The sequence below is a fragment of the Pipra filicauda genome, unplaced genomic scaffold, assembly GCF_003945595.2.
Source record: "Pipra filicauda isolate LSUMZ 115617 unplaced genomic scaffold, ASM394559v2 scaffold90_size2875636_pilon, whole genome shotgun sequence".
NCBI lineage: Eukaryota > Metazoa > Chordata > Aves > Passeriformes > Pipridae > Pipra > Pipra filicauda.
In genome coordinates, this window is record NW_024105098.1 from 2208197 (window position 1) to 2234078 (window position 25882).

Consider the following 25882-nt stretch of genomic DNA (forward strand, 5'->3'; position numbering starts at 1 on the left):
TTGTTGTGTGCAGTAGTAACAAGGGCGTGTTTGACCGACAGCAGCAGCATTTCTCACCTACATTGAAGGTATCTGGCTCCCTTGTCATTTATAGCCATGTTTGATATGAGATGGTTGATAGCACACTGATAAGAACAAAATTAACATTTTCAGGCCTCTCTGCAATCTTAAGGAAGAAAAGCTGTCTCTAAATGGTGTTTACACTATCACATCTATATTGGCAACGTTACTTTCTGAAGCTTAATTTTGTCTGACACAGTCCTGTCACTCCAGAGGGAAGCATGCTTGCTTAGTTTTTGTACTTTCCAGTGGAAGAGCTTCACCTCCAAAATGTCACTGCTCTTAGTTATTCTGTGTGTGATTGGTGTTTAACTGACAGGAGGGTGGGAAATGTCTCTGCACCGTTGCTATGCCGAGATCAGCTGGGAGTGTGTGACAGTGGGGCTGTTGGTGCTGCCCCTCTTGGGGTGACTGGGCAGAGCCCTCTCTGAAGGCACTGCTGTCCCCTGGCCTTGCTCAAACTCAGGCACTGCCTCTTTTTTGGAAGGAGGAGAAGGAGGCACAGCTGGCCTCTGATTTCATCCCTTCTCTACAGTCAGGTGTCTGTCATCGGTAAAACCAATTCCTGTGCTGTAGTCTGTTTTGTTCTCTCTTCCTTTTCCAATGATTTCCTACATTTTCATTCCAGAAGTAGGTATGTAAACCTGCAGTTTTCTACAGACTCAGTCTTACCACACATCTATCCTGAGCTTCATCTGCTAGTTGGTCTGCCTCCTGAAGTCTTCCTGCAGTTCTTCACACCTTGTATTTGATGTGTGTAGGTAACAGCCAGTTTTGTCCTCCACTGTTCACTGCTTTTTTCCCGGTTGTTTTTTGGCTGTTCAGCAAGGAAACAAACCTCAGCACACACTGTGTGTGTGACCACTGAAGGCACCTCTCCTGAGTGATCCAAGAGCTTCCTCTCTGTGTGTCTGTTCCTTCCTTTGGCTCCACTCCATGCTCCCAGATTCCCCCAAATCAGCCTCTATGAGTTGGTAATTGCTGAGGCATCTGCTTCCTGTTCTCAGCCTCTGATCAGGGCTAAAGATGACTGTGTCCCTTAACATCCATCCCTATTCCCAGGGATCAGTGCTCAGTAGAGACTGTTAATGGCTCCCTACTTGGAGGAGAGATTTGATATCCTGGAGAGAAAGGAAAGGGAAGAGTATGGACAGAAATGGGAAAGAACAGCATTAGCATAGAAATTACCACTGATGTTGTGGGAACAGTGTGCCCAAGGTCCTGGGGTCTGTGTTTCATCCCTTGCCTTCTCTGCTGCGCAGCAGTGACACCAGAACTGCTACCCCAGTCCTTCAGGCCAGTGGGATGTCCTGGAATTAATCATAACTACAGGAAATGAGCATCTGGTGAGAAGTCCTTGCTCCTTAGTTCCAACTGTAATACCCATCTTCCCATCTTCCATTCCAGTTGGACACCTGGAAGTTAATTATTTTATGACTGTGCTGAAGGTCCTATTTCTAAAAATCTGCTTTTTTTCTAGCCATGATTTGAAAAGTAATGAATGCAGATCCTTTGAAAAGGAGAGGTGTTTTTCCTGTCTCCTGGAAGGTGCAGCCACAGCCCACACTGCTGCAGGCTGTGTTTCACAAGGCAGCAGTTGAGACATTGGCTTTGCAATTAAAGGAGTAATTATGGGCCTAATCAGCACTTCATGACAGACACACTGCTTTGCCACACTGAGAATAATAGGAAGAATTTAAAGTTCCCATTTGGCCTCCCTGCTCCCTCTTTGTTTCCAAACCCAGCAGCTCCAGGGAGACTGTCACCATTTCCACGCAGCTTCACATCGTCAAGTTCTCTCATTCTGCCTTTGTCAGGTTTATTTTGAAAGGTAGGAGACTAAGTTTGTCAATGGCTTTTCATTCCTGCCCAGCAGTTCTGGAGAAAACTTCTGAAAGGTTGGATCCTGAGTGTATCCAAGATGGACACTATCCCAGAATTTCTGTGTGGTTTGACTGCACGGAGGACACTCTCTCTCAAACCTTGGCCAGGACTGTTTCCAAGACAAGGAGTTCTGAGTTAGCTCCACATCTCCAGGGGTGTTACAGTCACTCCAGAGGTTTTAGAGGAGCTCTCAGTTAAAATACAAGGATAATACAAGTTCTTCAGAGAGTGCTGCTTAAAGCATTTCTCTGTGTTTGTAACAGGTCCACATCATCCCCTGGGACCTGGATATTTCTCCCAGCAGAAATGCTGTGTGTCAGATCTACACCTTTGCTCTTGAACCCTTCCTTCTGGACAGGAGCTTGAAGGGTAAAATAGTGGCAGTTTTGTGTAATTAATTGTGTTCAGTTCTTCAGACAAAATAGTTCTTCGGAGGTGGAAACATTTGGGCTGTTTCCTGTAGGAACTTGGGATCTGTCCTGGGAAAATGTGCAGCCCCACCCATAGGTGTGTTGAGCTGGATGAACCCTGAGCTCTCAGAACGAGCAGGGGTTTAGTGCTGATGCTGAGATGTGACAGCAGGTTGTATCCAGACCTGCTGTGCCAGGTGAACACATCCTATGGAGAATTCCTACATAGGAAGGGACCAGGCTTTGGAGCTGAGAGGGATTGAGTGACCATCCTGCACATGGAATGAGGAGTGACGTGGAGTCCAGGGGTGAGAGAACTGTTGAGGTGAAGATGATTGAGTTCTGAGGTGATCCTGGGAGGTGTTGTGTCCGTGGGAAGCAGCCAGCTCACCACAGCTGGGTGTGCTTTGACTTGCTGCATAGATTGAAGCACTGAGGCACATCCAGTTGGAGTGATATCCTGTCACTACCACTCTTAGTATTCCATTTAAAACGCAAAGAATGGATTTCGTGTCAGAAAACACTTCTAGCCCATGTTTCCTCACAGATGTTCTCAGCTGTGATCCCATTTCCCTTCCTCAGCGGACCCAGGTACAATTTTAGTGGGCAGTTGCTGTCTGTGCTGCTGTGCTGGCCTGGCAGGAGGAGGCCCCTTCCCTGCTGGGAATGAGTCTGTCCTTCCAGGGAGTTTGGAGAGTGCAGGCAGTGCAGCAGGATGAGCCTGTGCTGCTCAGACCATGAGGAATCAGTCTGAGCAATCTCCCCATCTCCAGCTTAGGTGAGTGGTGCTGCCAAGTGAGAGGCATTCATTGCTCCTTCCTGGGCAGCTGGCATGGAAAACCTGACGTCACCTGGAGAAAGGGAGCAGGAACAAGTGAGAGCATCAGGCTGTGTTACAGTGATTAACACCCAGGTGTTTAATGAGCAGTGATCCCACACTGCTCAGGGATTGCTGCCACCAAAGGAGGAATCTGGGTCAGCTCCTAATGCTTCCCTTCTTCCTTCCTCCTACTCTTTGTGGTGGCTGAGCTGAATGTTCTCCAGGCTGAACTGCTTCCTGAAAATGAGACCTGCAAAATAATCAATTCTAGCTCATGGAGCTTGAATATGAGTTATTTGGGTGGATAGGAGCGTTTCAGTTTGCTGGCTTGGAAAAAAGAAGAGCAATCCTCTACTAGGAAGAAATGTTTGAGAAATAGATCTTACAAATTTTGTTTTAGTGTTAAAAAGGAATATGAAGAAATTAGGTATTGGGATCCAAGCAGGTAATTGCAGCTGTTAATTCCCTCTGAGTTCTGTTTGGGTGATTTCGTTACAGTACATGTGATGTAGAGATTTTTGTCATAAGTTGCCTGGAACTACTTTTGTTAGCAGACAGTATTTTAATGGATTTGTGAATCTCATTGTTTTAACTGTCAATTATGAGTGTAGACACAATCTCACTCACTAGGGTTGCAGGCATGTCCTTTGTACTTAGGTATTAATATGAATAAAAGTGGAATTATGTAGCCTCATATTGACACAGAATCACAATTCATATTTAGTTGAAGTCAGTAATGTCCACGCATCCCTTTACTCTTTCTAAATTCTTTTCTGATAGACATACTGATATAATTATACAAGTTGGATGTATTTTAGCAAAATCAAGGAGCAAAATTAATAGTTTTCTCACAAGCACTCTTGCAGCTTTGCAAGAGCTTAACTGAATAATTATTGTATTCCAAAATGAAAGCAATGTATTTTTAGTAGTCTGGGAAACAAAAACTAGGATATGGGAAGGTATGTTCCAGTAGAAGCTGTGAAAGCATCAGAGATCTTCTCCACTTCTCTGCTTCAGCTGATTTTCAGAGGCTCCTGGCTTGCCTTCTTGCACTCTTTATATATTTCAGATACTTTCTTAGTTAATAAAGAGTAATCTAAATGTTTTTCTTATGTATTTTGACTGAAATCTGATTTTCATAAGCAGTTCCACGGGTTCAGGTTTACAGATGAGATACAAAGCCTTTCTAACAGCTTAAGGGAAAGAGGGCAAGTCCTAAAGCCTTCTACAGGACCACTGCAGTCACCCTTGACCCAGTAAATAAATTAGTGCTACTCTTCTGGCTTTTCTTTTCTCCCCAAGAACCTCAGTGGATGTTGACACCTGTGAATTCCTATCTAGAATCTCCTGAAGGTTTACAGAGAAGGAAAAAATCTGTTTTAATGGGTCAAGTGTGTGGAACCACAGAGGAATCCTGAGCATGTTGTCAGTTTGTTTGCCTTTGTCTCAAACAAGGAGACACTTGGGAAGTTTTGGGGACCCGCTGTGCTTTGTGAGATGGTTTCTTGAGAGCAAGGTTGGCCTGTTGGCTGCTTCTGTTTGCTTTCTTGTGGAAATTTGCTGCTCTGCTTGGCTTGTGCCCAGTCCCCACTGATTTCACAGCCCCTGCAGGGTCACCTCTGCCAGAGAAGGTCAGGACACGCTTCCTTGTGGCCCTGACCATCACTGCTGTTACAGGATGCTTGTGGATTTGGTGGCCACCAAACCAGTCCCTTGCTGGCCTTTGGGTTGTGGAGTTGGCAGGAAATGCTGTGTGTGTCAGTGTGCCACAGGAAAAGGCAGATCAGTGTGCCATGGGAAAAGGAGCTGCTCTTGGCAGAGCCCAAGAACATTGCCAAAAATAGTTTGTCCCTTGCCCTTCCTGTGCACATGAGCATGAGATGGGCAGGGGTGTGTGGCTGGTGTACCTGGGAGGAAGGTTTTGGGAGGTAACTTTCTCTCTGTAGGATGCTGGAATGGGAAGTGAGGCTGTTGCACACTTGATCCTTTGCGGTTATTGAGGAACCAGCAGTAGAAACAATCTGGTTTTATTCTCAGTGTGTCTCTTGGCTCTGCTGCCCTGTTGTTTTCCATTGAGAATGAGAAGGCTGGATTGTTGGCAGCAAAGCTTCCTAAAACAAGTACGATAATTGTATGTATACATAAATATTAAATATTAAAAATAAAAAATAAACACTGCAAATCTTTGCCTAATCTCAAATATCTGTGCAAGTGGGGAAACTTACAGATGTTTATTTTGATAGTATTAAAAAGTGTGGCTGGAAATTTCTCAGGTAATTGGGAAATAAAACTCCTCCTAAGCAGCTGTGTCTGAAGCTCCAGTCCCTCAGAGCTCCAGTCAGGCTGGTGCTGCTTTCATTGCTGGCAAAGGAGCTGAGGATGAAGGCTTTGCTTTGATTTTAATCTCTTAATCTCCCTCTCCCTGATCAGAGGGCTGTTATTCATCATTCTGCAGGTGAAGCAGAGTCTGACTTAAGTGTGTAGGGCCAATATAGCACATGTTTTTTGGGAAGGAAGGCTCATTCAGTCCTTCCCTCTGTTCAGCTCCCTGTATCTCATGGAAGTAATTTAGTTTACCACTTTCCAAACTGATATGACCATTGTTTCTTTCAATATCACCACAGTTTGTGACACTAAAATGTGCTGGTAAAAGTAACTGAAAGCTCTAAAACGTTAGTTTTGTGACTTCCCACAGAACTTGAGTAACTGGATGTGTTTGCAGAGGAGAACTTACCACAGAATTGTGGAATGGTTTAGGTTGGAAAGACCTTAAAGATCATCCAGTTCCAACCCCCTGTATGGGCAGGGAACCTTCTACTCGAGTCTAATGGTTTTCTTTTGCTGATTGATTTGGATTCTCTGTCATTGGTGTCACACTCAAAGTGGGTTTGAAAGACAAAGGACGTTCTTGCCCCCAGGAATCAGTTACAGAGCGAGTGCCACAGGGTTCCAGGGCACTGGGCATTGTCCAGCCTGGCACCTTGTTCCCTCCCTGCTCCCTTCTCCTGGGAGCTGCACTGAAGAGATGAGTCCCACTTGTAGCAGGACAGTGCTCAGCCAGCTCCTGCAGTGATGCTTTCAGTGCCCACATTTGCAGTTGCTGTGCTTGCCCTGCTTCTTTCATTGTTTTGTCACAAAGATTCTGGACACAAATCACAGAAGTTTCATACCTAACTTGCATTGACCTTTTATTTTTTCCATGAGGATTTAGCTCAGAACTGTTACTTGTGCCTTCAAGTCTCTCCTGAACTACTTTATTGGTCTTGTTGTGTGTCCACAGAAGTTTCAGTGGAGGGAGGGACACTGAGTGCAGAATCTGGAGTGCTGTTGAAGTAACAAACTGAAGAAAGTGTGCTGACATCCAGTGTTAATCCTTTTTCCCTCTCCCTTGTTTGCAGGATGCTACAGTGATCTCCCACCTCATGGCACTGCTCAGTAGGTCTCGATACACACAAGAGTACATATGTCAGATCTTCTCACACTGCTGCAAAGTAAGGAAGAGAACACGTGTTCTTTGTGCAAACTCCTGTGTTCTGGCCTATAAAAACCTGTGCATGTGCTGCCTTCTGTGGCAGGAACACTGGGACAGCAATGACTGAAGTGTTACAGCTCTGGATTTGCTGCAGATTTCTTGGGGTCGGTGTGGGCTTCTCTACAGTACAAGAAAACAGGAAAAAAGGGGGGGGTTTGTAGGCTTTGACTGCTAAACCCAGCCAACAGTCTGGGCAAATATCAGTGCTCACTATTAGCAGGATAAATCTTGGAAGACTTTTATTTTTCCTCAGAAGCCTCAAGACTGTGAGCAGCTTCTGTGGAGGTCCTGCAGCTGCTTTCAGGAGCTGTTCCAAACCCAGGGAGTGTTTTCTGAGAGATGCTGTAGGTTGAGAGGAAGGGAAATGCTCTGAGCTGAGCTCTGTCACTTACAGGTTTATCCAGGTACATGTTCATTCCTGCTGTGTAATGCAATTCTCTTCATAGGGGAAAACTAATTTTAAACCAGCAGCAACCCCACCCCAAACACGGGGTTTTGTCTTTCCCTCCCCCCACTCCAGGTTTCCACACAACACTCATTTTTGTATTATTGTTGCAGTTTTTTGGTAGTTACTGTACCAGTGGGTTATACAACAAAATATCAAAATAATTTAGTGTAGCAAATAAGATTTTTACAGCATCTTTTCCCCTTAGAAACAGTTTAAAACTAGAGGATCATAAATTGTATTTACCTCCCAGACTAACAAATGAGAAAGTTCCCAAGTTTATGAATTTTTAAGTGTTTACCTTGAAAAATATCTTTCTGCCTTATCACTTGCAATGAGTCCTCTGGAACTCTGGATTATTCCTTTGTTAAATCTCTGTTTTCCTCTTCCTTGACTGTTATTTATGTTCACTCATCCCATTGCATTCCTTTTATTAAGTGAAACCGAGGACTGAAAACTGAGTTAGTGTGATACAAAGGTATAACTCAGCTGCTGATATTAATAGAATTGTTTAAAGAAAACATTAAGGCAAAATCCTACACTGGACTGTGGAAGTTCAGATGTATATATTGGGATAATACTGGGGAAAAAAATTGGTATTTTAAGAAGAAAAACACACCAGTGAGGCATCTCCTGTTTAAGTGGCCCTTGAAAGTCTCCTTAATAGGCTGAGGAGTTTGAGGAGGTGAAAAACCAGGCCATGTGGGCTTCCAAGAGAAGTAACCCAGGACTAATTATAGGGTGGCAGAGGAGTTTATACACTCAGGGTTGGCTCTGTGGCAATATAAACCCTGTTGGCTGTGAGGGAACTGCTGAGTAATTCATCCAACAGGAAAACACTTATTGTCATCTTTTCTCAAATGAGTTACTTCCCTGCAGCTCCATTAAGTCCTGGTGGTGACTGGCACAGCAAATACGTGGTTAACAGAGCAGGGCAGGGAGGGGCTCCTGAACTTGCTCTTCTGTTAGAAATGCCTCCCCCAGACCCCTCTCTGACAAATTTTACAGTGAATCTTTGGAAAAAAACGAAGTTTTTGGAAAGAAACTGATGGTTGTGTGAGCAGAGAGAAACATGACTGCACAAGAAAGGTGGGGTGGGGGGAAGGAGTGTTAGGAAATAGTTGCATTTACAGAATAATAAACAGCTGCCTAACAAAGAAGAATATGTGAGGTTGAGTAAACAGGTCATCACAAATTGATCAAGAACTCCTTTCTCTCTTGCCCAGGCAAATGCAACTGTTAAATAAAAATCTAAAATGCCCCCTTCCTTCTTTTATGTTTGGTTTTTGGGTTTCCAGATTATAAGGTCAATTACTGTATTTTCAGACAGAACAAAGTACTTCTCATACGGTGAAGCAGAATTTGCAGGGCACTTTCTGACTTACATGGACAGGCAAAGTACATTCTGATAACTGAAAAATGATTAAATACTGAAAATTTCTGTATTCACTACATTTGAAATGAAGACTTCACCTTCCCCCAAAGGGGAGTGAGTGAGGGAACCTTTATTTCCCCCTGAGTGAGAGAACCTTTCTCATGTTTTTTACCTGAAGCAATAAGTTCCTATACAAATACTTAAGTAAGGCTTAGTGTAGGCTGTAGGAGGTATTGATGCTTTTATGTCTCTCTTTCCTCATTGTAGTAGATTTGTTAATTGAACTCATAGTGACATATCACAGCTCCTACTCCTTGTTCCTGCATCCTGTTCTCTGCTCACACTTGGTGCATCCATTTTTTTTTCTCTTCCTTGCCAATATCTTGTTTGTTTTGCTTCTCAGCCTTCTGTCTTACTCACCTGGAAAAGCTCAGACCAGTTCTCTTGAGCTGGGAAATCCATAATTCGGGTTCCTGGCATGTTGCTGCTGGTTTCTGCTTTTACTCTGACTGCTCCTCCCTGCACTGTTGGAGTTAAAATTAGCAGGTGGGAAGCACTGACCCTGGAGAAGAGCCATCCTGAGCAAGGGAAAGGGTTGATTTACAGGGGAGCAGATGCAGTTCTTAACATCCAGAGCCAGGGTTCTATCAACAGAGAAGCAAATAGGTAAACTGTAATCAGGCTGATGTACATGGTCTGTGAAAATGCAAGTCAAAATTTACTTTGCAAGAATCTGTCTCAGTTCATTTGTTTTCAGAGCAAGTGGGAGTAAGTAAACCTTGCTATTTTAATGATCAGTTTAAGAAGAGAAGGTGTGTGTTTGGAAACACAGGGTTGTATAAATAATTTGAAAAATTACTTGTGGAACTTAGATTTGAAAGTGGTGACATCTCTGCCTAATTTCACTGCCAGCTGAAAATTAAAATGCTGTGACAGGGAAGGGTGCAGGATAAAGCCTGTAATCAGGGCAGCTTCCTCCCAGGCCCCTTCTCTTGTGTGACCTTAGACCTGTGCTGGATCCCTGATCCGAGGTGCAACTGCATTTAGGTACCTGTTTTTTACATTTCATTATGGAATGAGATTTCATTCTCCAGTTTTCACCTGTGTCTTTGCAGCTGTCCCTGTTTCTGGGTTGGTGTTCACCCTGGCACTGACTGGTGTGTGCAAACACAGCCTGTACAGAGGAGATAGCTCATGTCCATCCCCCTGTGCAGCTCAGACACGCCCAGGTGTCACCTCTGGATGGGCCTTTGGCCTGTTTGCACAGAACCCACCGCCTGCATCTCATGGAAGAATCACTGATACTTGTGAATTACTAAATCTGGGGCAATATGATTTCTTTTACTTGAATTTCATTCATTTTTTTTCACATATTTTAATATCTGTTCTTCAGCTCCAACACTGGCATAGCTGCGGCTTTAAATCATTGCCTCAGCCACTTCTGTGTGCCAATGTAAGTGGTTTTCCTCCTTCAACCCTGTGTTTGAATTGCATTTTTTGGTAGAAAGCTCTTGGTGGCAGTAGCAGCTGAAGCATCTCTTAAAGCACCAGATATGTTACATCTAAAAGTAACATAAAAAGTAGCATAAAAAGTAAATTTTATGCTTTTTTCTTAGAGGTAAGAGGTACTCTAAAAATGTTCTTTTGATTATAAGAGGAATCTGATTTCAGCTGCATCTCAAATGTGAGAATAAAGTGTCTCTGATGCCTCCTAGGGTGTGTAGAAGTGCCATAAACTCAGCTGGGTTTGCACAGGAGATTTAGGGGTGAAGAGACTTTCTTCCCTTGCAGATTAGTCAAGGCAGTGCAGGAGGGGCTGAGAAAAGCTGGGCCACCCTAAAAGCTGAGTTTAACTGTGCACAGCCTGTGCTTCATGCAGAGCTGCCCAGAGTCATGAACCCCCTTCAGAAGAGAGGTTTGCAGGTCCCAGGTCAGCTTTGCCCAGACACTGCTGAGGGCTGCAGGCACTGAGATTGCACGTTGTTTGTTCAGCCTCACCGAGCCTTCTCAGACTGCAGCAGTTCTGAGACCTTCCTCCTGCAAGATCCAGGATTTGTGTGTAATTCCAAATGCTCTTTGGAAAAAATATTGGTGTATCAGCCATTGCCAGCTTAGAATATGAGGTCAGTGAACAGGTCATGGCTGGCTGGATTTATGGCTAAATGTGTTTGACACTAAAATAAGAATAATAAATTGGAGGAATGTGTGAATCTGTCCTCAAAGCACTATCACTCTGTCTGGAACCCATTTCAGATGAAATCCTCTCCCTTCTGAAGTTAGAATTGTTGAAAATGCTTAATATTAACAGTGAAGAAAACATTAGTGACTGGGGATCTTTTATGTGATTTGTACAGAAAATCAGGAATTTCCAATTGTTTCCAAGAGAAAGAGTAGAAACAGAAGTGCTCTATCCATGTCTCTTCATTTGTGAGAATTAATGGCATTGCCTATTGAAGGAAAGAGTGGAAATGATTACCAAAAAAAAGGACAAATGCTATAAAAATAAGTGTTGGACTTGTTTATTTAAAAAATGTTATGCCAGCTGATTACAAAGTAAATGTTAGTAAATCTCTCTTAAACTTCTTCAATCTGTCTTAAATACTTGACAATGAATTGCAGATAATGGAAACCTTTTATATGTTCTTTTAAAGAATTTAATGGTGTTATGTTTTCCTTTGAAGGGTCCAGATCACCAGACAATCTTATTTAACCATGGAGCTGTTCAGAGTATTGCACATCTCTTGGTCTCCGCCTCCTACAAAGTAAGACATTAAAAGTGTTCTGTGTTTTAACATATATTTATGAAAGAAATCCAAATGAAGATGATAAAAATTCTCTCTATGCCAATGAATTAAAGTTATAAACAGGGATAATGTGCATTTTTTGGAATAACAGTTGGTTTTACAACTGGGAAGATGATCATGGTCCATCTTCCCTGTGTCAAAAAACTAGAATAAAATAGGTTATTCAGTTAAACCAAGACATGACTTTGGACTGAAGGAGGGAGATCCAGCATGAAGAAATCTGTCAGTCGTTGTCACACAAGTGATACCTGAGTCTGTGCCATGGCAGTAAAACTCATGGGGTATATTTATTTTAACATTACTTTAGAATCACTTCAACCAGATGGTTCTCTTTAGACATTTTACTAAGCTGACCTCTAAAGGCTTCTGAACTGTAAATCTTAAGGACACATATTTTTTGGTTCTCTGACATACTTGGGAGTCCTGGGAAGGAAAAGTACTATTGTGATATACTTCCACTCCTCTGTTGTTTTTTGCTTTGTGAGGCATCCCAGGTAAGACCAGTATTTCCTGTTCAGTTCCCAAGTTTTATCCTCGCTGGTTTTCTTCACAACTAGTTCACGACATCCCCTATAGAAGGATAATTCCAACAGGGAGATAGCAGGAAGTCAAGGTGTGAGTTGGATGTTTCCATCTGCCTTTGATTCATTCACCATCCTGGTGTCTTGCTGACTGTCCAGCATTGTTTCCTCCCAGCCTGTCCCAGCAGTGCTGACTGTTGTGCTCTGCAGTTGGCACTTCTGTTTCCTTTCTTCTGTGTGCACCCAGGTCCGAATGCAGGCATTGAAGTGCTTCTCAGTCCTGGCCTTTGAGAACCCCCAGGTCTCCATGACTCTGGTAAATGGTGAGTGGGATGCTGCTGCTTTGACACTCCCTTTATTGACTGGCTGAATCAGAATGACTTTGGGTTCTCTTTCATTGCAGTGTCAGTGGATGGAGAATTGTTACCACAGATTTTTGTGAAGATGTTACAAAGGGACAAGCCCATTGAAATGCAGCTCACGTCAGCCAAATGGTAATTGTCTGCAGGAATGAGAGTCAAATAGCATGGAGGGTAATCTCACTGCTTAACTACTCCCTCCTTGCTTCTTCCAGAGTAATGTGTGCTGTAAAATCTTAGCAATAATTATAGATGCTGTTTGCATTATCTAAGCCCTTGAAGAAGTGCTTCTCACCTTATTTTGTAACATAACTTTCACTCTTTGCTGTGCATAAACAAGGGAAAATGTTGCTGGGCAGCAGTTTTGTGAGGAATGTGTGTTCAGCCACGTGGATTTTCACCAGTAGCTTGGAGTTTGTGATGCTTTGCTTTGAATAGGCTGTGGTCAATCCTATGTCCTTGCAGAGCACAACACTGAAATATCTGGTACCTGGTACCATCCTCCTTGAACCCCTGCTCAGAGCACTCTGCTCACTGTGTTGTGTTGGACTGCTCCCTCATCACCTTAGTGCACAGGGTTAGTCCCTCTTCCCAACTGTTTTAATTAAGGTAGATTATTCTTCAAGGCTTCGTGTGCTCATAGAGCAGAATTAATGTTATTAATTAATTTCGTGGTTCAAATCAGACTTTCCCTGCTGGTGTGGGCACCTCAGTGTGTTCATACTCATAATGACTCTCTACCCTGTGACAAAACATGCCCAAGTTCCATAACAGCAGCACTTCATGAGCTGGGAATTGACTCCCTTTAAGACCGTTTTCCTTTTCTTGTGTTGATAATAATGGAACAAATCACTTCAGGGGGTTAAAGAGAGAAAATTACCCATCGCTGTAAGTGACTAAAATGAAGTTTAACTCAAGAGTTTGGTCACTGTTGTATTGTTTGATTAGTCTTTTAGTTTTTGGTGGCTTTTTTTGACCAGTAACAGTGAGTTCTCGGAGTTCACCAACTCGTTTCATGGACACTTGCCTCAGTGCAGGATTCTGGGTGAGGAGCAGGTGGGGTAGGCAGGATGGCCTCTTGAGTCATATTGCCAGGTTATGATGACCTAACTCATTTCTAAAAGCAGTTATGAAGATGGGTAGGTGTGGAGGGGTTTCTTAGGTAATCCCCCTCCGTGTGGGAGGTCTGTCTTGGGGCCTGGTTTTACTGGTTTTCTTAAGCAGTTCTTAGTGAAGAAGGCAAGTTAAATTAATTAACACTATAGCAGTGTCAGTTCTGACTGATTTATGGGTTTCTTTGAGAAGTCAGAAAATACATAGGGAATGATGCTTTGAAAATTAATTTTTTGTACTAATCTCAAGATATAAAGCAGTTGGTAAGTCAGGGAGGCAAGTTGGAGTTCAGTGAATTGTCTGCCTCTGGGCTGTCCTTGTTTTGGGATGGGCACTCCCAGGTCTGTTGGTTTTTGCTGACCTGCTTCAGATTGGCAGGAGTTGGGTGGACACCCCATCTTCTGCTGTTGCTCTGCAGAGCTTTGGCTGAGGTGGACCTTTCAAAACATGGAACAAAATGATGTGGTGTAAGGCAAAAAGAAAGTTGCAGGAAAATGGAAGACAAACCAGTATCCTGAGTTTCAGATGAGGTTTCTAATGAGCAGTCATCCTATTTAGGGCTCCAAAGCCTCTTGACAGTCCTGGCAGTTGCAAAGACTTATTGGCTTTTCTTCTATAAGTGCATTCCCTGCTTGATTCCCTCCAAGTCAGACTACCTCTTCTTTTTTTCTAATGTGAGTAGTAGGTGGATATGTCACAGGTCATCTTTTTCTGCTTCTAAACTAGATTTCACTCCTGCCCTGCCAGCTTCGGTTAATTAATCTGCAGTTTCTCTTTGGTTTATTACTGGAGTTCTTGAAATACAGATCTAGAAGGGTTTTTCCCTGCATTTTTGAACCTTCCCTTAAATTTCTGTTTGAATCCACACTGGCATACAAGGCTACCTTAGGAAATTCCCCTTTTTTTTTTTTTTCCCCTACAATTGAAGTAGACCTGGAGGACTTGATTGAAATGGATCCTTCACTTGAGCAGCAGTGTTGGCACAGAGGGAGGGGCAGGAAGCCTCTTGGGAAAGGGCTTTGCAGCTGCAGGTGGAGCAGTAACCTTTTCTGCTAAACCCACCAGAATTGCCCCCAGCTAAGCCAAATCTATTTTACCTGCAGTAAAAAATTACTTTCTTTCATGTTTGAAATAGAGCTACTTTGCCTGGCAAATGGGGTCTCACTGGACTAAATGGCAGCTGCGAGATTGTTCAGGTGTGAAAATGAGAGTTTCCTGCTGTCAGCTCAAGGCTTGGGCAGTAAAAGTTTATCAAATGAGCTCTGTGCCAACAGTGAAGCGTTATCTCTTATCTTCTGAGAAACAGTGTATAAAGAGACTTCTGATGGTGGGATTTTTAGCTGTGGCTGTGTTTGGAACGGGATCAGTGATGTTGCCCTCTAAGAGATGAAAGCACCCACTCTGGGCCCTTGGGAGGAGCTCAGGAATGTGGTGAAACACGGTGTGGTTACAGGATGTGAGGATATTGCTGCTCCTTAACTGAGCAATTCTGATTGACCCTCTGTACAATTTCCACTTGCCCACTTGAGGGTCAAAATGTGTTTAAGTCACTGTACTGCAATACACTTGTATTCTTTAACCTGCACTGTGGCAGGATAGAAGGCAGTTCCAATGGTGAGTTCAGAAGCTAAACCAAAAGATCCTTGGTGCAGAGCAGTTCCCCTGCAGCTGTATCCACTGCCTTGGAGCAGGGCAGGGAAAAACTAAACCACCTCAAGGTAAAACACTTGTAGTGGTGGGTGAAGGGCTTTGTGGTAGCTTGGGGCCCATTCACAGGTACATTACCAGGGCCACTGAGCATTTGTCTGTGTGTCAACACTGCAGTTTGAGGCCTTGGGCTTCTCATGTCCACTCTGAGTTGTTGTGCTGGTTTGGTTCAGTCGCAGAGCCTTAGCTGGGCTGTCATTAGTGAGGATGTGCTGATTGCTGCAGACAGACATCCCAATGATCCCACATCTCCTGGACTGGTGCAGAGCCTGGGTGGTTTCTGCCTGAGCTGTCAGACCCCACCAACCCTGTGCTGGATCTCTCCTTGTTGCTCACACAGCATGGGCAGGTACTTTAAACAAAGGAGAGTGTGGGTATATTCCTCCTTTACCATAATGCAAGTTGTTAATTTGGGGGTTTTTAGCTGGTAAAAGAGGTTTGTGTGCCAATCAGAGCCGTTGCTTTGCTCCTTTGTGACCAGTGTGTGCTGTTTGTATTGACCAGTGCTCCAGCAAGGTGTCCTGCACCACAAATCTGCCTAAAAGCACCCCTGCAGTAGTTTGTGTGCCCAAGTCTAGTAAGCACTGATGGATTTAAACCATTGGTAGGACAAAGGGGAGGACATTCCATTAGTACAGGAGGTTGTTGTAGAACATCTCCAGTGCCTCCAAGGCCCTGGTGGGTGACTGTGTTGTGTTGTTGTTGCCTCCAAGGCCCTGGGGGGTGACTGTGTTGTGTTGTTGTTGCAGCCTTACTTCCATGTGCAGAGCCGGAGCAATACGGACAGACGATCCCTGCATCGTCCTCAAGGTGAGCTGTGTCCTGCTTAAACCACCTCTTCAATATTCAAAACCACTCCTTTTTGTGCTAACCATGACAGCTAGTTAAACAGTTTTCTGTTCAAAATGGATTCTCATGTAGGTCTATCCTGGTTTTATTTGTCTCGTATAAAAAGTGGCACAAAATCTGTTGCACCAAAGATTCCAAAGCACCGAGTTCTCTTGACTTCAATTTAAAAAAAAAAATAGTTCCCTGCTTTCCCTTTGTGTCTTTAAGCATTTATGGTGGCATGACTTTTTTAAGAAGCTTTAAGTAAAGAATCATACTAGAAGGTCAGTATGCAGAAATAAATATCCCAGAGTTTGACTCACATCCATTTGAGATTTGTAAAAATTCAGTAACCATTATAAGTACCATGGAAACAGCATTGTTAACCTGGTCTCTGTAGATGACCAGGGCACTGATTTGTCTTTCAGCAGCTTATTTCACAGGGCTGAAGTCAGAATACTTGCACAGTGTATATGTGGAGCCTGTCATGAGCAATTTTTGTGTATATTTATCTTCCTCTTGCTTTGGCCAGGGAAATTTGTTATTAAGAAAACCACCTCATGCTGAAATATTGGTTTTGATTTTTATACTGAGTGTGCCATTATAAGGGTGTCCAGTAAAGGAAACTTCATTAAATACCATAGGATTGTAATCTCTTTCTTAATAGTCACACTTCTATAGGTAGGAAGAAAAAGGAATAAAAAAGCTGTTCATGTGCAAGTGTATCAGCCAGGGATCAGGTAATGCCAACAGTGCTTGCTTTTCTGTGAGATATGGGAGTTTTGGGGTAGTGCTGCAAAAAGAAAAGGGCTGGGAAGGCCTGTCCAAGGTGTTCAGGGAACAGGGGGCTGCCAGGTGTGTGCTGTGCTGTGTCCCTGTCCCTGCAGAGCCCTTACACAGCAAACCCTCCCCACCAAGGGCCACTGCTGAGGCTCTGCTGCAAACCCACACCAGCTCCTGCAAGCCTGCATTTTAACCTGGAGAACTGTCTCCAGAGTGCCAGGAGCTGCTCCTTAGTGCTGCTCTTGGGTGATGGAGGGGAAGGAACAGGTTGTGTGTGATGTACCACACCAAGAAAGCACAGTTCTGCCTTTCAGTATCCAGGACAGTAGGTTTTGGGAGTGGGATTTTGGTATCCATCATTCTGGGTGAAAAATCCATGTGTTAGCTGAGACAAAGGCCCAACCCTCCTCCCTTTTTGTGCAAGGAAGTCCAAAGTACAGTCCATTCCAGGTGGATAGTGGCATCTGTTCTGCACAAACTGCATCTTTCTCTCTCATTCCCTCCTCCTTAGCTTTGTTCCAAGTGGACAGTCCAATTCCCTGCTCTCTCTTCTCTCTCCTTACAAGACCTGCAAACTGAGGGCTGCATTCCATTCTCCCAACCTATCTCTCTGCAAACCTCGTTCTTCTCTGGTAAAGAGAAGATTTATTTATTTATCTTCCCCTGATAAATCCCCCCTGTCTGCTGCCCCCCAGGCCATGTCCTGGTGAGGCCGTGAGTGTTCCAGAACTGTTCTCTCTGGGCAGAGGGAGCAGGGATTGCTGCTGTCAGCAGTGGCAGGTGATTGCTGAGAGCTGGCTGGACACTGTCCCTGTGGAGCTGGCTGTGGATAACCACCCTCCTTTCAAACCACTGGGAACGGGTTTGCTTCTCAGCTCACAGCAACAGCAGCACTTTTTTTCCTCGTGGAAGCTGCTTCAGCACAAGTAAATGTTTTAGGCTGTGGAATTACATTTATTGTATTACTTGGGAGGAAATGAAAGAATGAGGAGAGAAGGAAGGCACGGAACTTTGCTTTGTTCAAACAGCTCCAGGGATTTCTTCTCCAGGAGCTTGTAGTTCCAACACAGTGTCTCTGTGATTCACCCAGTCACAAATCCCCTCTGGGGAGCTAAAGGCAATGACCCCTTTGGTATTCAGGAATTACTGACCCTTTGCTATCAAACTTTCTGCATTTGGAGGTCATTCAGGGATGTGTGTTCCCAAAATGGTTTTAAGTTATCTTCATTGCCCAATTTGAGTAGTGGGTTAGCCTGGAATGTGAAAAAATAAAATCACTTGGGATGGGGAGAAGGCAGAGGAGGCTGGTAAATAATGGGTTTGATTGGAAGGGAAATTATTTCTCTGGAATCCTAATAATGAAAGTGACTGTCCAGATAACACTGACACATCCCAGCAATAACCTGGGAATTAGATATTCCATCTTACAGCCCATTTCCAGACTTTTATCTGCTGGCCAGGTGTGCTTTGTGCCTCTTCATCTTACACCTCTGCACAGTCCTGTGCATGGATTACATTGTGCTGACCTTTGGGTCCAATGGAACAGTTAAAATGTCGGAATTCTTCATTTTGTTTCATTTCAAACAGATGGAATTGCTAAGTGTTGAAAACCATGAGATTTGTGTTTCTTGGGTGCATGCAGCCAGTGACTTAACAACACCCAGCCCTGAATTCCAAGAAATAGCTCCTTTCAGGCCATTTGACCTTGGAAGGATTTAGGAAGTACATTGTCTTCGTGATTTAGACTTGGAATTCCACTTCTTTTCTTTCTCACTCAACATGAATGTAGTTTTTTGAGAGCTTATGTTCAGTCTTACCTGATGCCTTAAGGGCCAGGTGTGCAGAGAGGAGGTGCTTTGGCTCACTGGATTAGCTGCAGGATTCACAGCTCCAGGGGTAATCCTGCTGGGAGCATCTGTCGTTCTCATAAATGTAGAGGAGTCCTGTAACTCTGCTTCCTTACCAGTGCAGTGGAGAGAAAAATATTTATCCATTTGATCATTTGAACAATCAATGGATAAATGGTATTTCAGGTCCCCAAAAACATAACTCTGGGAAACGTTTACTGGAGTCATTCTGTTGAAGTTGGTGGAGTTACACAGGCACAAATCTTGGTGTTATTCCTCATCCACTTTCATACTTGTTTTGGTGAGGCTTGAGTGAACAGAGTCCCAACCCTTGGAGAATTGCTTTTTCCACAGTTAAGTGCTTTTCATTGAGCTTCAGGTAAGGAAAGACCTGATTGTTTTTAATGTTCAGAGTAGAGAAGGTGTAACAAAAATCTTGCTGTGTGAGTGTAACCAAGGTAGGGGGTACATCAGAGTAAGGCAGAGTGGACCTGGATTCCAGGTGGACTTCATTTCTGGGTGACCAAATATGCTGCTTAGGAGAATTCCTCCCTTCCCTGGTGCTCCAGGCAGCCAGTGTGTGTGAGAGGAACCTGAGATTATTTCTGACCATGTTGTCCTTAGTTAATCGTGGATCACAGAAGGGCAGGAGGGATCAAGTACAGCTTGGATACTTCTGGTTCCTGTGTGTAGTAGGAACAAACCTGCAAATACCAACTTTTCAGAGGATTTTTCTTTTTAAGCTTTTGCAAAACTTTGTCCATGGTCCCTTCTAAACTTTGCATCATTTTGGCTGCATGAGAAGGCGTTTAAAAGTAGTCCACTGTATACTTGGTATGGCCTGAGCAATTTCTGCTTGTGTGGAGACTTTAAAACCCCCAAAGTGATGTGTTTGAAGGTTCTCTCTGAAGCACAATGCTGAGCATTGCCCTGGGACAGCTGTTGGGTTTTTTTTGATTTTTTTTTATGAACAAAGCTGCACTAAACCGCTGTGGTTGGGTTTTTTTTTTGTTTGTTTGTTTGTTTTTAAAACTTTTCAGACTCTGCCGTGCTTGGTTCGAATGTGCAGTAAGGAGAGGTTGCTGGAGGAGCGGGTGGAGGGGGCAGAAACCTTGGCCTACCTGATCGAGACCGACGTGGAGCTGCAGCGCATCGCCAGCATCACCGACCACCTCATCGTCATGCTGGCCGACTACTTCAAGTACCCCAGCTCCGTCAGCGCCATCACCGACATCAAGAGGGTGCGTGCCCTTACCTGCTCCTGCAGCTCTGAAAAATGCCCAGCAGTAATGATAAATGAGCCCAGGATATTTTTTTTAAAATATTCTATTTAACCTGTTGAGGTGTTTTGAACCTGGCTCCCTGCCAAGTCTCCAAACCTCACCACAAGAGCTCCCTTCCCCCCCCCCCCGCCAAAACCAAGGGAGAAGAGGAAAAAAAAAAACCAAGAGAACCAAAACGAGAGAGAGACAGCTAAAGCAATATATATAAATATATTTACACTTATATTGCATTTATATACGATTGAAATATATGTACAATTTCAAAAGGGAAAGGGAAGGAAAAAAAGGAACAAAACCAAAATAAAATATACACGATCAATAGCCCAAGATCTAGCAACTAAAAGAATTAGCAAAAGAATATCTTACTACTCTCCTTGGGACAACAGAAAGTAATGCTGGAATGACCACCGGCAACCTCTGACGTCCAAGGTCGGCAGGGCCTCACTAGGCCTCACTAGGCCTCAGCAGGCCTCACTCCCCAACATGACAGACTCAATAGCAGGAAACCCACACCTCCAAAGCTGATGGAAGGAAAGAGGGGCGAAGGCCTTTCCTCCTTTCTTCTTATGTAAAAATCGTAGGGAATACCAGGTAAATCTGAGCACTTCCTTGGTTACGAACTGGTCACAAAGGAAGGCCCAGACTAAACTACCACAACCGTATGTCTGAGTTCCTCAACAGAAAGGCGACCAGAGGGTTTAGCAGGACTCGATTCCTGACATTCGTAGGCCCCAAGTCTCACTCACTCACTGCTTTCTCTGGAGCCTGCATTATCCAGACTCAAACTGTGTGTGTCTGGACTCCCCATGCTGTAAGTTTACAAGTCTTGCCTTGAGGAAACCTTCCTAAGAGATAGTGGTCCATGTGAAGAGAGATGGATTTCAGTTCTTAGGTCAGGGTTGTGGGAAATCTGAATTTCAGAGATGGCTCTGCTGTGTTAAAGCATGGGGATGTCAGGCAGCATTTCGTATTATGAGCTCTCTGCACTTGCAAGAGGTTGGATGAACACAGCCCAGATGCACCTTGGAGGCTCAGTTCCATAGGTGTTGTACCAGGAGTTCTCATCCATGAACTGTTTTATAAGATCTTCAGACACTTCCAAAGCACTGGTGGATCAATCAGCCTCAGAAGCAAGACTGGTTTTGATATTTCACATAGGGAAATATCCATTGCTCCTCCCTCTTACTGAGTCTGATTTTTAGAAAGTACCTCAAAAAATGGATTACAGAGCCTTGGTTTTTCTCTGAAACTGCCCAAGAGGTAGGCTCACTTCCCAGACCTTTGTGGAATGGGATTGATTCTGCATGTAGAGCTACTGGAATTTCATGGAAAAACAGGCATTAAATATATATTAAAAAAAATCAGTTACAGCACAAAACTAAGCAAAAAGAAGTTTAGCAGCTTATTGTGGAGTAATGGACATTGGCTGTAACATCAAAAATATGATCAGGTTCCAAATGTGAGTGGGGCAATTCTAAATATTATGACAGTGCTCTGAGTCTGCAGATAGCCTGTAAGAGCAGCCAGCTGGGAATGCAGGGTTTGTACAGAGTGCTTGGAACTGCACCCTGTAAGGTAAAACTGCCTGAGCAGTGAGTGAGGGCTCTGCCAAACAGAGCCCTTGTCTGCTTCAAATATTTATACCAATTAGGTAACACTTGTGCTCTAATGTAGCTGCCCTGGAGAGAATTACTCAGACAGCTTCATTTTTGACAGTTCTGTTATTTCAGCACTTTGGTACTTAGTGCTGGCATTTTCCTGGCATTTTGTGTAGGCTTTGAAGATGGCATTGTTTTGTGGAACCCTTTGGTACAGAGTTTGGAGGGCAGTCAGGATCACAGGATTGTTCTCACTGGAGAGAACGTGAGGAGCTCTGAGAGGCCACGTTGTGTGTCCGAAGCAGGTCACCCTCAAACACCACGATCCCTTCAGCTGGTGCTCCCATTGCTTATGGAATCACAGAATCTCCTCTGCTGGAAGGGGCCCGCAGGATCACCCAGTCCAACTCCTGGCCCTGCCCAGGACACCCCAACAATCCCACCCTGTCCCTCAGAGCATTGTCCAAACCCTCTTGGAGCTCTGGCAGCCTTGGGGCTGTGCCCACTGTCCTGGGGAGCCTGGTCAGTGCCCAACCACCCTCTGGGACCACCCTCTGGGGGAAGAACCTTTCCCTGATGTCCAGCCTAACCCTGCCCTGACACAGCTCCAGCCATTATCACACCCCCAAGCACTTGTTCCTGATTTGTGGGCAGTGGTGCATCCCCCAGATTCCCCCCTCGGGCATCTCTGCTCAGAGGTGACCTCCCAGAAACCTCCAACACCTGTTGTGTTTCCCTACAGCAGAAGTTAAAACCCACCTTAAGATAGAAGTCCTGAGATTTAGAGACCAGCTTTGGCTCTTGCTTTTGCTTCAGTTCTCTTGATAAAACTTCCCTTGATGTTTTTTCACTCCTGGCTTGTTCCTGGAAGTTTTTGTTGGGGAGATAAGAACAGTTTTTGCCTGATTATGGCCTGGATAGAGTCCTAACCTTGTTTTGGCCTCAAATTGAAGTTGGCTTCTCTGTAACTCAGCAGAGAAATTAGTTGTATTCTTAACTTTGGTTATTGTGTTAAGTTGGTAAAGGTGGACATGGGCTCCTGGAGTTCCTTGTGCTTCTGGCTGCCCTTGGGGTGGCAGCCAAAACCCTGCAACAAATAAGAATATCCCACCTGCAACTTCTTAGTGTCTGAATCTGGTGTCTGTGCTCTGCTCCCCCAGCTGGACCACGACCTGAAGCACGCCCACGAGCTGCGCCAGGCCGCCTTCAAGCTCTACGCGTCCCTGGGGGCCAACGACGAGGACATCCGCAAAAAGGTGGGCCTGGACAGGTGTCAGCGGGCAAAACATGCAGCTGAAAGGCAGGGACTGGCACCTGCCAGCCTTGTGCTCCCCACTGTGAGGTAAAGAGGCTGAAATGAGGAGGCTCCGTGTGTTACATTGATATAAACCATCCTCAGGGTGGTGGAGCAGAGTCTCGCAGGAAGTTGTCTTTGAGCATGTTGTGGTGCTTGACTACTCATAAGGAGTGTTGTTGTGGCAGTAATGTGAGTAATTTCTGAGACCTGTGTTCTGAGGGATAGAATACACCTCTATTCTCATCCTATCCCGTTACAAAACAAATGGCTTTTAGAAAATAAACCCTGGAAAGTCCAATCATATCGGGAAGCAAAGTCAGAGTTTGTTTCCTGATTCTTGAGTGACCAAAGTCGTCATAAAGCAGTTGGTGGTTCAAACATCACAGGAGAGAGAGGAGGGGCTGATGGGAGTACTCAGAGTTAAAAAGTCACGTGTGCAAAGTGGAGGGAACTTGAACAATAAATGATTAAAAGGAGCATTTTTTAAAATTAAGCATGGGCTTGCTATGTCAGAGGTGGCAAGTAGGGGGGAGGCAGGAGAGTTTTCTGAGTTGATTTGTTGGTTAAAGGGGAAAAATAGAAGGCAAAAATGTATGGGCAGGAAAACACATGTTGAAAAGATAATATCAGGAAGATTTATGCATGAGGATCTACAGAATTCAAACCCATAAGCCTCTCTTTTGTTACTGTAGTTAATAGTGAGGATCCTTCTTTTACACTGTTTCTAATAAGCAATGGGTGTGTACATGACAAAGTTGATTTATTATACCAAATCCATCTTTCATCTGGGTATTAACTCCCTTTTATCCTGGTTTTAAGTGCTTGTGCTGGCCCTGTCTAAATATGACAGATGAACTAGAAGGTATTTTTTATCCACACAGATCTACAGCCTGTCTGTGGTCTGTAGTTTGTATATATTGTGTGCAACCACACGTACTCTCCTTAGCTTTAATCTGGCATTAAGGGTAATTCATATATATATAATCCTGTTGTTCCTTGGTGATTAAAAGCAGCAGTGGAACATAGAATGGAGATTTTTTTCGAAGTTGTCTGCAGATACACAAAACTTTCCACTGAATCTGGGAAGAGAACATGACTTGCTGGTTTCAGCTACAGTTTTTTATATGCAATATTGCAAATGTTGCAGACAAAAAGCCAAGAGCCCATAAATGCTCAGAGTGTTTTATTCCTTGCCATGAATTGCTCTTGCTGCAGATCATCGAGACTGAGAACATGATGGACCGTATCGTGAACGGCCTGTCCGAGTCGAGCATCAAGGTGCGCTTGGCTGCAGTCAGGTAGGACCTGTTCCATCACACACAGCCTTCTGTCTGCTGCTGCACCTGCTGCCAGTCCTGCTCACTTCCTAAAAGCTGACTTGAACTCATTTCTGCTGTTGGACAATGTACTGGGGGAAGGGGGCAGTTACCCTGTGCTGGTGCAGTGTTTTCTCTTTGCCATTTCCTGGCACTTGCCAAGCTCCAAGCTGAGTCCTTGTGCAGAAGCAGTGGATGTTTTCCAGCAGTGTCCATGTTTCACAGGGAAGGTTTCCTTTCCATTGCAGATGTTTGCACAGTTTGTCCCGTTCTGTACAGCAGCTCAGGACAAGTTTTCAGGATCATGCTGTATGGAAGCCTTTAATGAAGGTAAGGGAAGAGGAGCCAGGTCTCAGTGACTGCAGCTTCTGTGCCAGTAAAGCAGCACGTGGTGTCTGTTCAGATTACATACCTTGCTGTAGAACCATGATGGAAATTACCTAGAAACCAAAATTCCTTGGCCTTCTCCTGAGAGAGCCAGAAATCACTAAAAGCCAAGCAGCAGCAAAGAGAACTGTGGTTCATGCTTGATTTTTGAAGGGGTTTTTGTTTTTTTTTCTCATTTTTTGGGGGGGTTTTTTCTTGTGATCAGTGAGTGAAGGGAAGTTATCCCTAATGTTTACACAGGGCACTAGGAGGAGTAGATGCCCTTTAATTTCATGCTGTCATTGGATGGCACAGTTTGGACTTGGTCTGTGAGCCCTGCAACAGAATTTAGAGCTGCATTTCCTCCTCCAGTTCTCTACCTTGTAGATCTCATTGCAGACTCCATAACTGAGGCCAAAGAGCTCAACAAGACCTTTAAAAAGACACATCTTACTATAATGCAATTATCCACAAGAATAAATGAGATCCAAGTGTGTAAGGTCTATGTCATCTCTCATCCTGTAATGGGAATGATTTGAATATTTTAAGAGCTTGTGAAAGGCCAAACATGAAAACATCAGACCTTTATAAATGTAAAACAAAAAGCCAACAGGATTGCTTGAAGAAGCACAACTGGCATAAAAGGAGAGCCGGGGGGAAACTAAAAGTTGAGATGTCAGACTTCTGTGTAAATGCAGTTGCCAGCAGTTGTTAATTTTGATTTGTATTAAATAAGCTGAAATCAGGAACTTGTGTGTTCATTCCAAAACGTTGGGAATTGCTCTGAATAGATGAGCTGCTCAGTTTAGGAATGGCATGTTCTGGTGCTGCTGGAGAACCTTCTTTTCAGAAGGGGTGCTCCTGGGGAAATCTGTCACTTTGTGCTTTGCATGAGGTACAGAAGTGTTGAAGAGGCTCCTCCTGGAGCTTCCTCTGCACACGTGTCCTTGGCAGAGCAGGGATTGTCCCCACTGATTTCTACTAAATTGGACCTGAAAGCTCTCCAGTCTGGCTTCTGTGAAATAGTGCATTGCTCCAGCTTGTCATGGGATGGGTGTCATTGTCTGGATCTGCATTCAAGCATCTCCTGAAGTCTGGAGTCTCAAAGTGCAGCATAATCCCAGGCATCCCATTCCACAGTGATCCCTTCCTTATGTCAGTTACCAGGATTCCTCTCCCCCCTTTGTGCCTGCAGGTTTTACAGAATGCTCCAAATGAAATTCTCGTAGTAGCATCTTCCACGCTATGCAATCTTCTTCTGGAATTCTCTCCAAGCAAGGAGGTTGGTATTTATCCAGGAACAGGACCATTATACAAGGGTTCAGTTAAGCATAAAGGTGTCTCCATTGGCAGCCACTGCTTGTGCCATGTTACAGAGCTGTCATGGGACGTGGCCTGGGTCACTGATGGCTTGTGAATAACAAAAAAAAATCGTGTTTACGGTGCTGTGACACTGAATTCGGTTGAATAGTGAAATGTGGTCTCTAAAGAAAAGAAGTAGACATGAAGTTTTGTCGTTCTTTTTACATGTGAA

General features: G+C 44.2%; 1 protein-coding gene across 4 annotated transcripts in view; it reads left to right on the forward strand.

Moving 5' to 3' along the window:
• The window catches only part of ARMC8 (armadillo repeat containing 8), a 63328-nt gene that overhangs the window by 26344 nt on the left and 11102 nt on the right, over positions 1-25882 (forward strand). For 3 of the 4 annotated variants that reach the window (XM_027724866.2, XM_027724868.2, XM_039391150.1), the window contains 11 exons: positions 6573-6665; positions 9920-9979; positions 11208-11288; positions 12099-12174; positions 12255-12345; positions 15780-15840; positions 19529-19729; positions 22530-22625; positions 23882-23964; positions 24231-24312; positions 25544-25630. In XM_027724866.2, coding sequence (XP_027580667.1) covers positions 6573-6665; positions 9920-9979; positions 11208-11288; positions 12099-12174; positions 12255-12345; positions 15780-15840; positions 19529-19729; positions 22530-22625; positions 23882-23964; positions 24231-24312; positions 25544-25630 — 1011 coding nt within the window. The remainder of the gene's footprint in view (positions 1-6572; positions 6666-9919; positions 9980-11207; positions 11289-12098; positions 12175-12254; positions 12346-15779; positions 15841-19528; positions 19730-22529; positions 22626-23881; positions 23965-24230; positions 24313-25543; positions 25631-25882) is intronic. The other variant, XM_027724867.2, reaches the window with a different exon arrangement.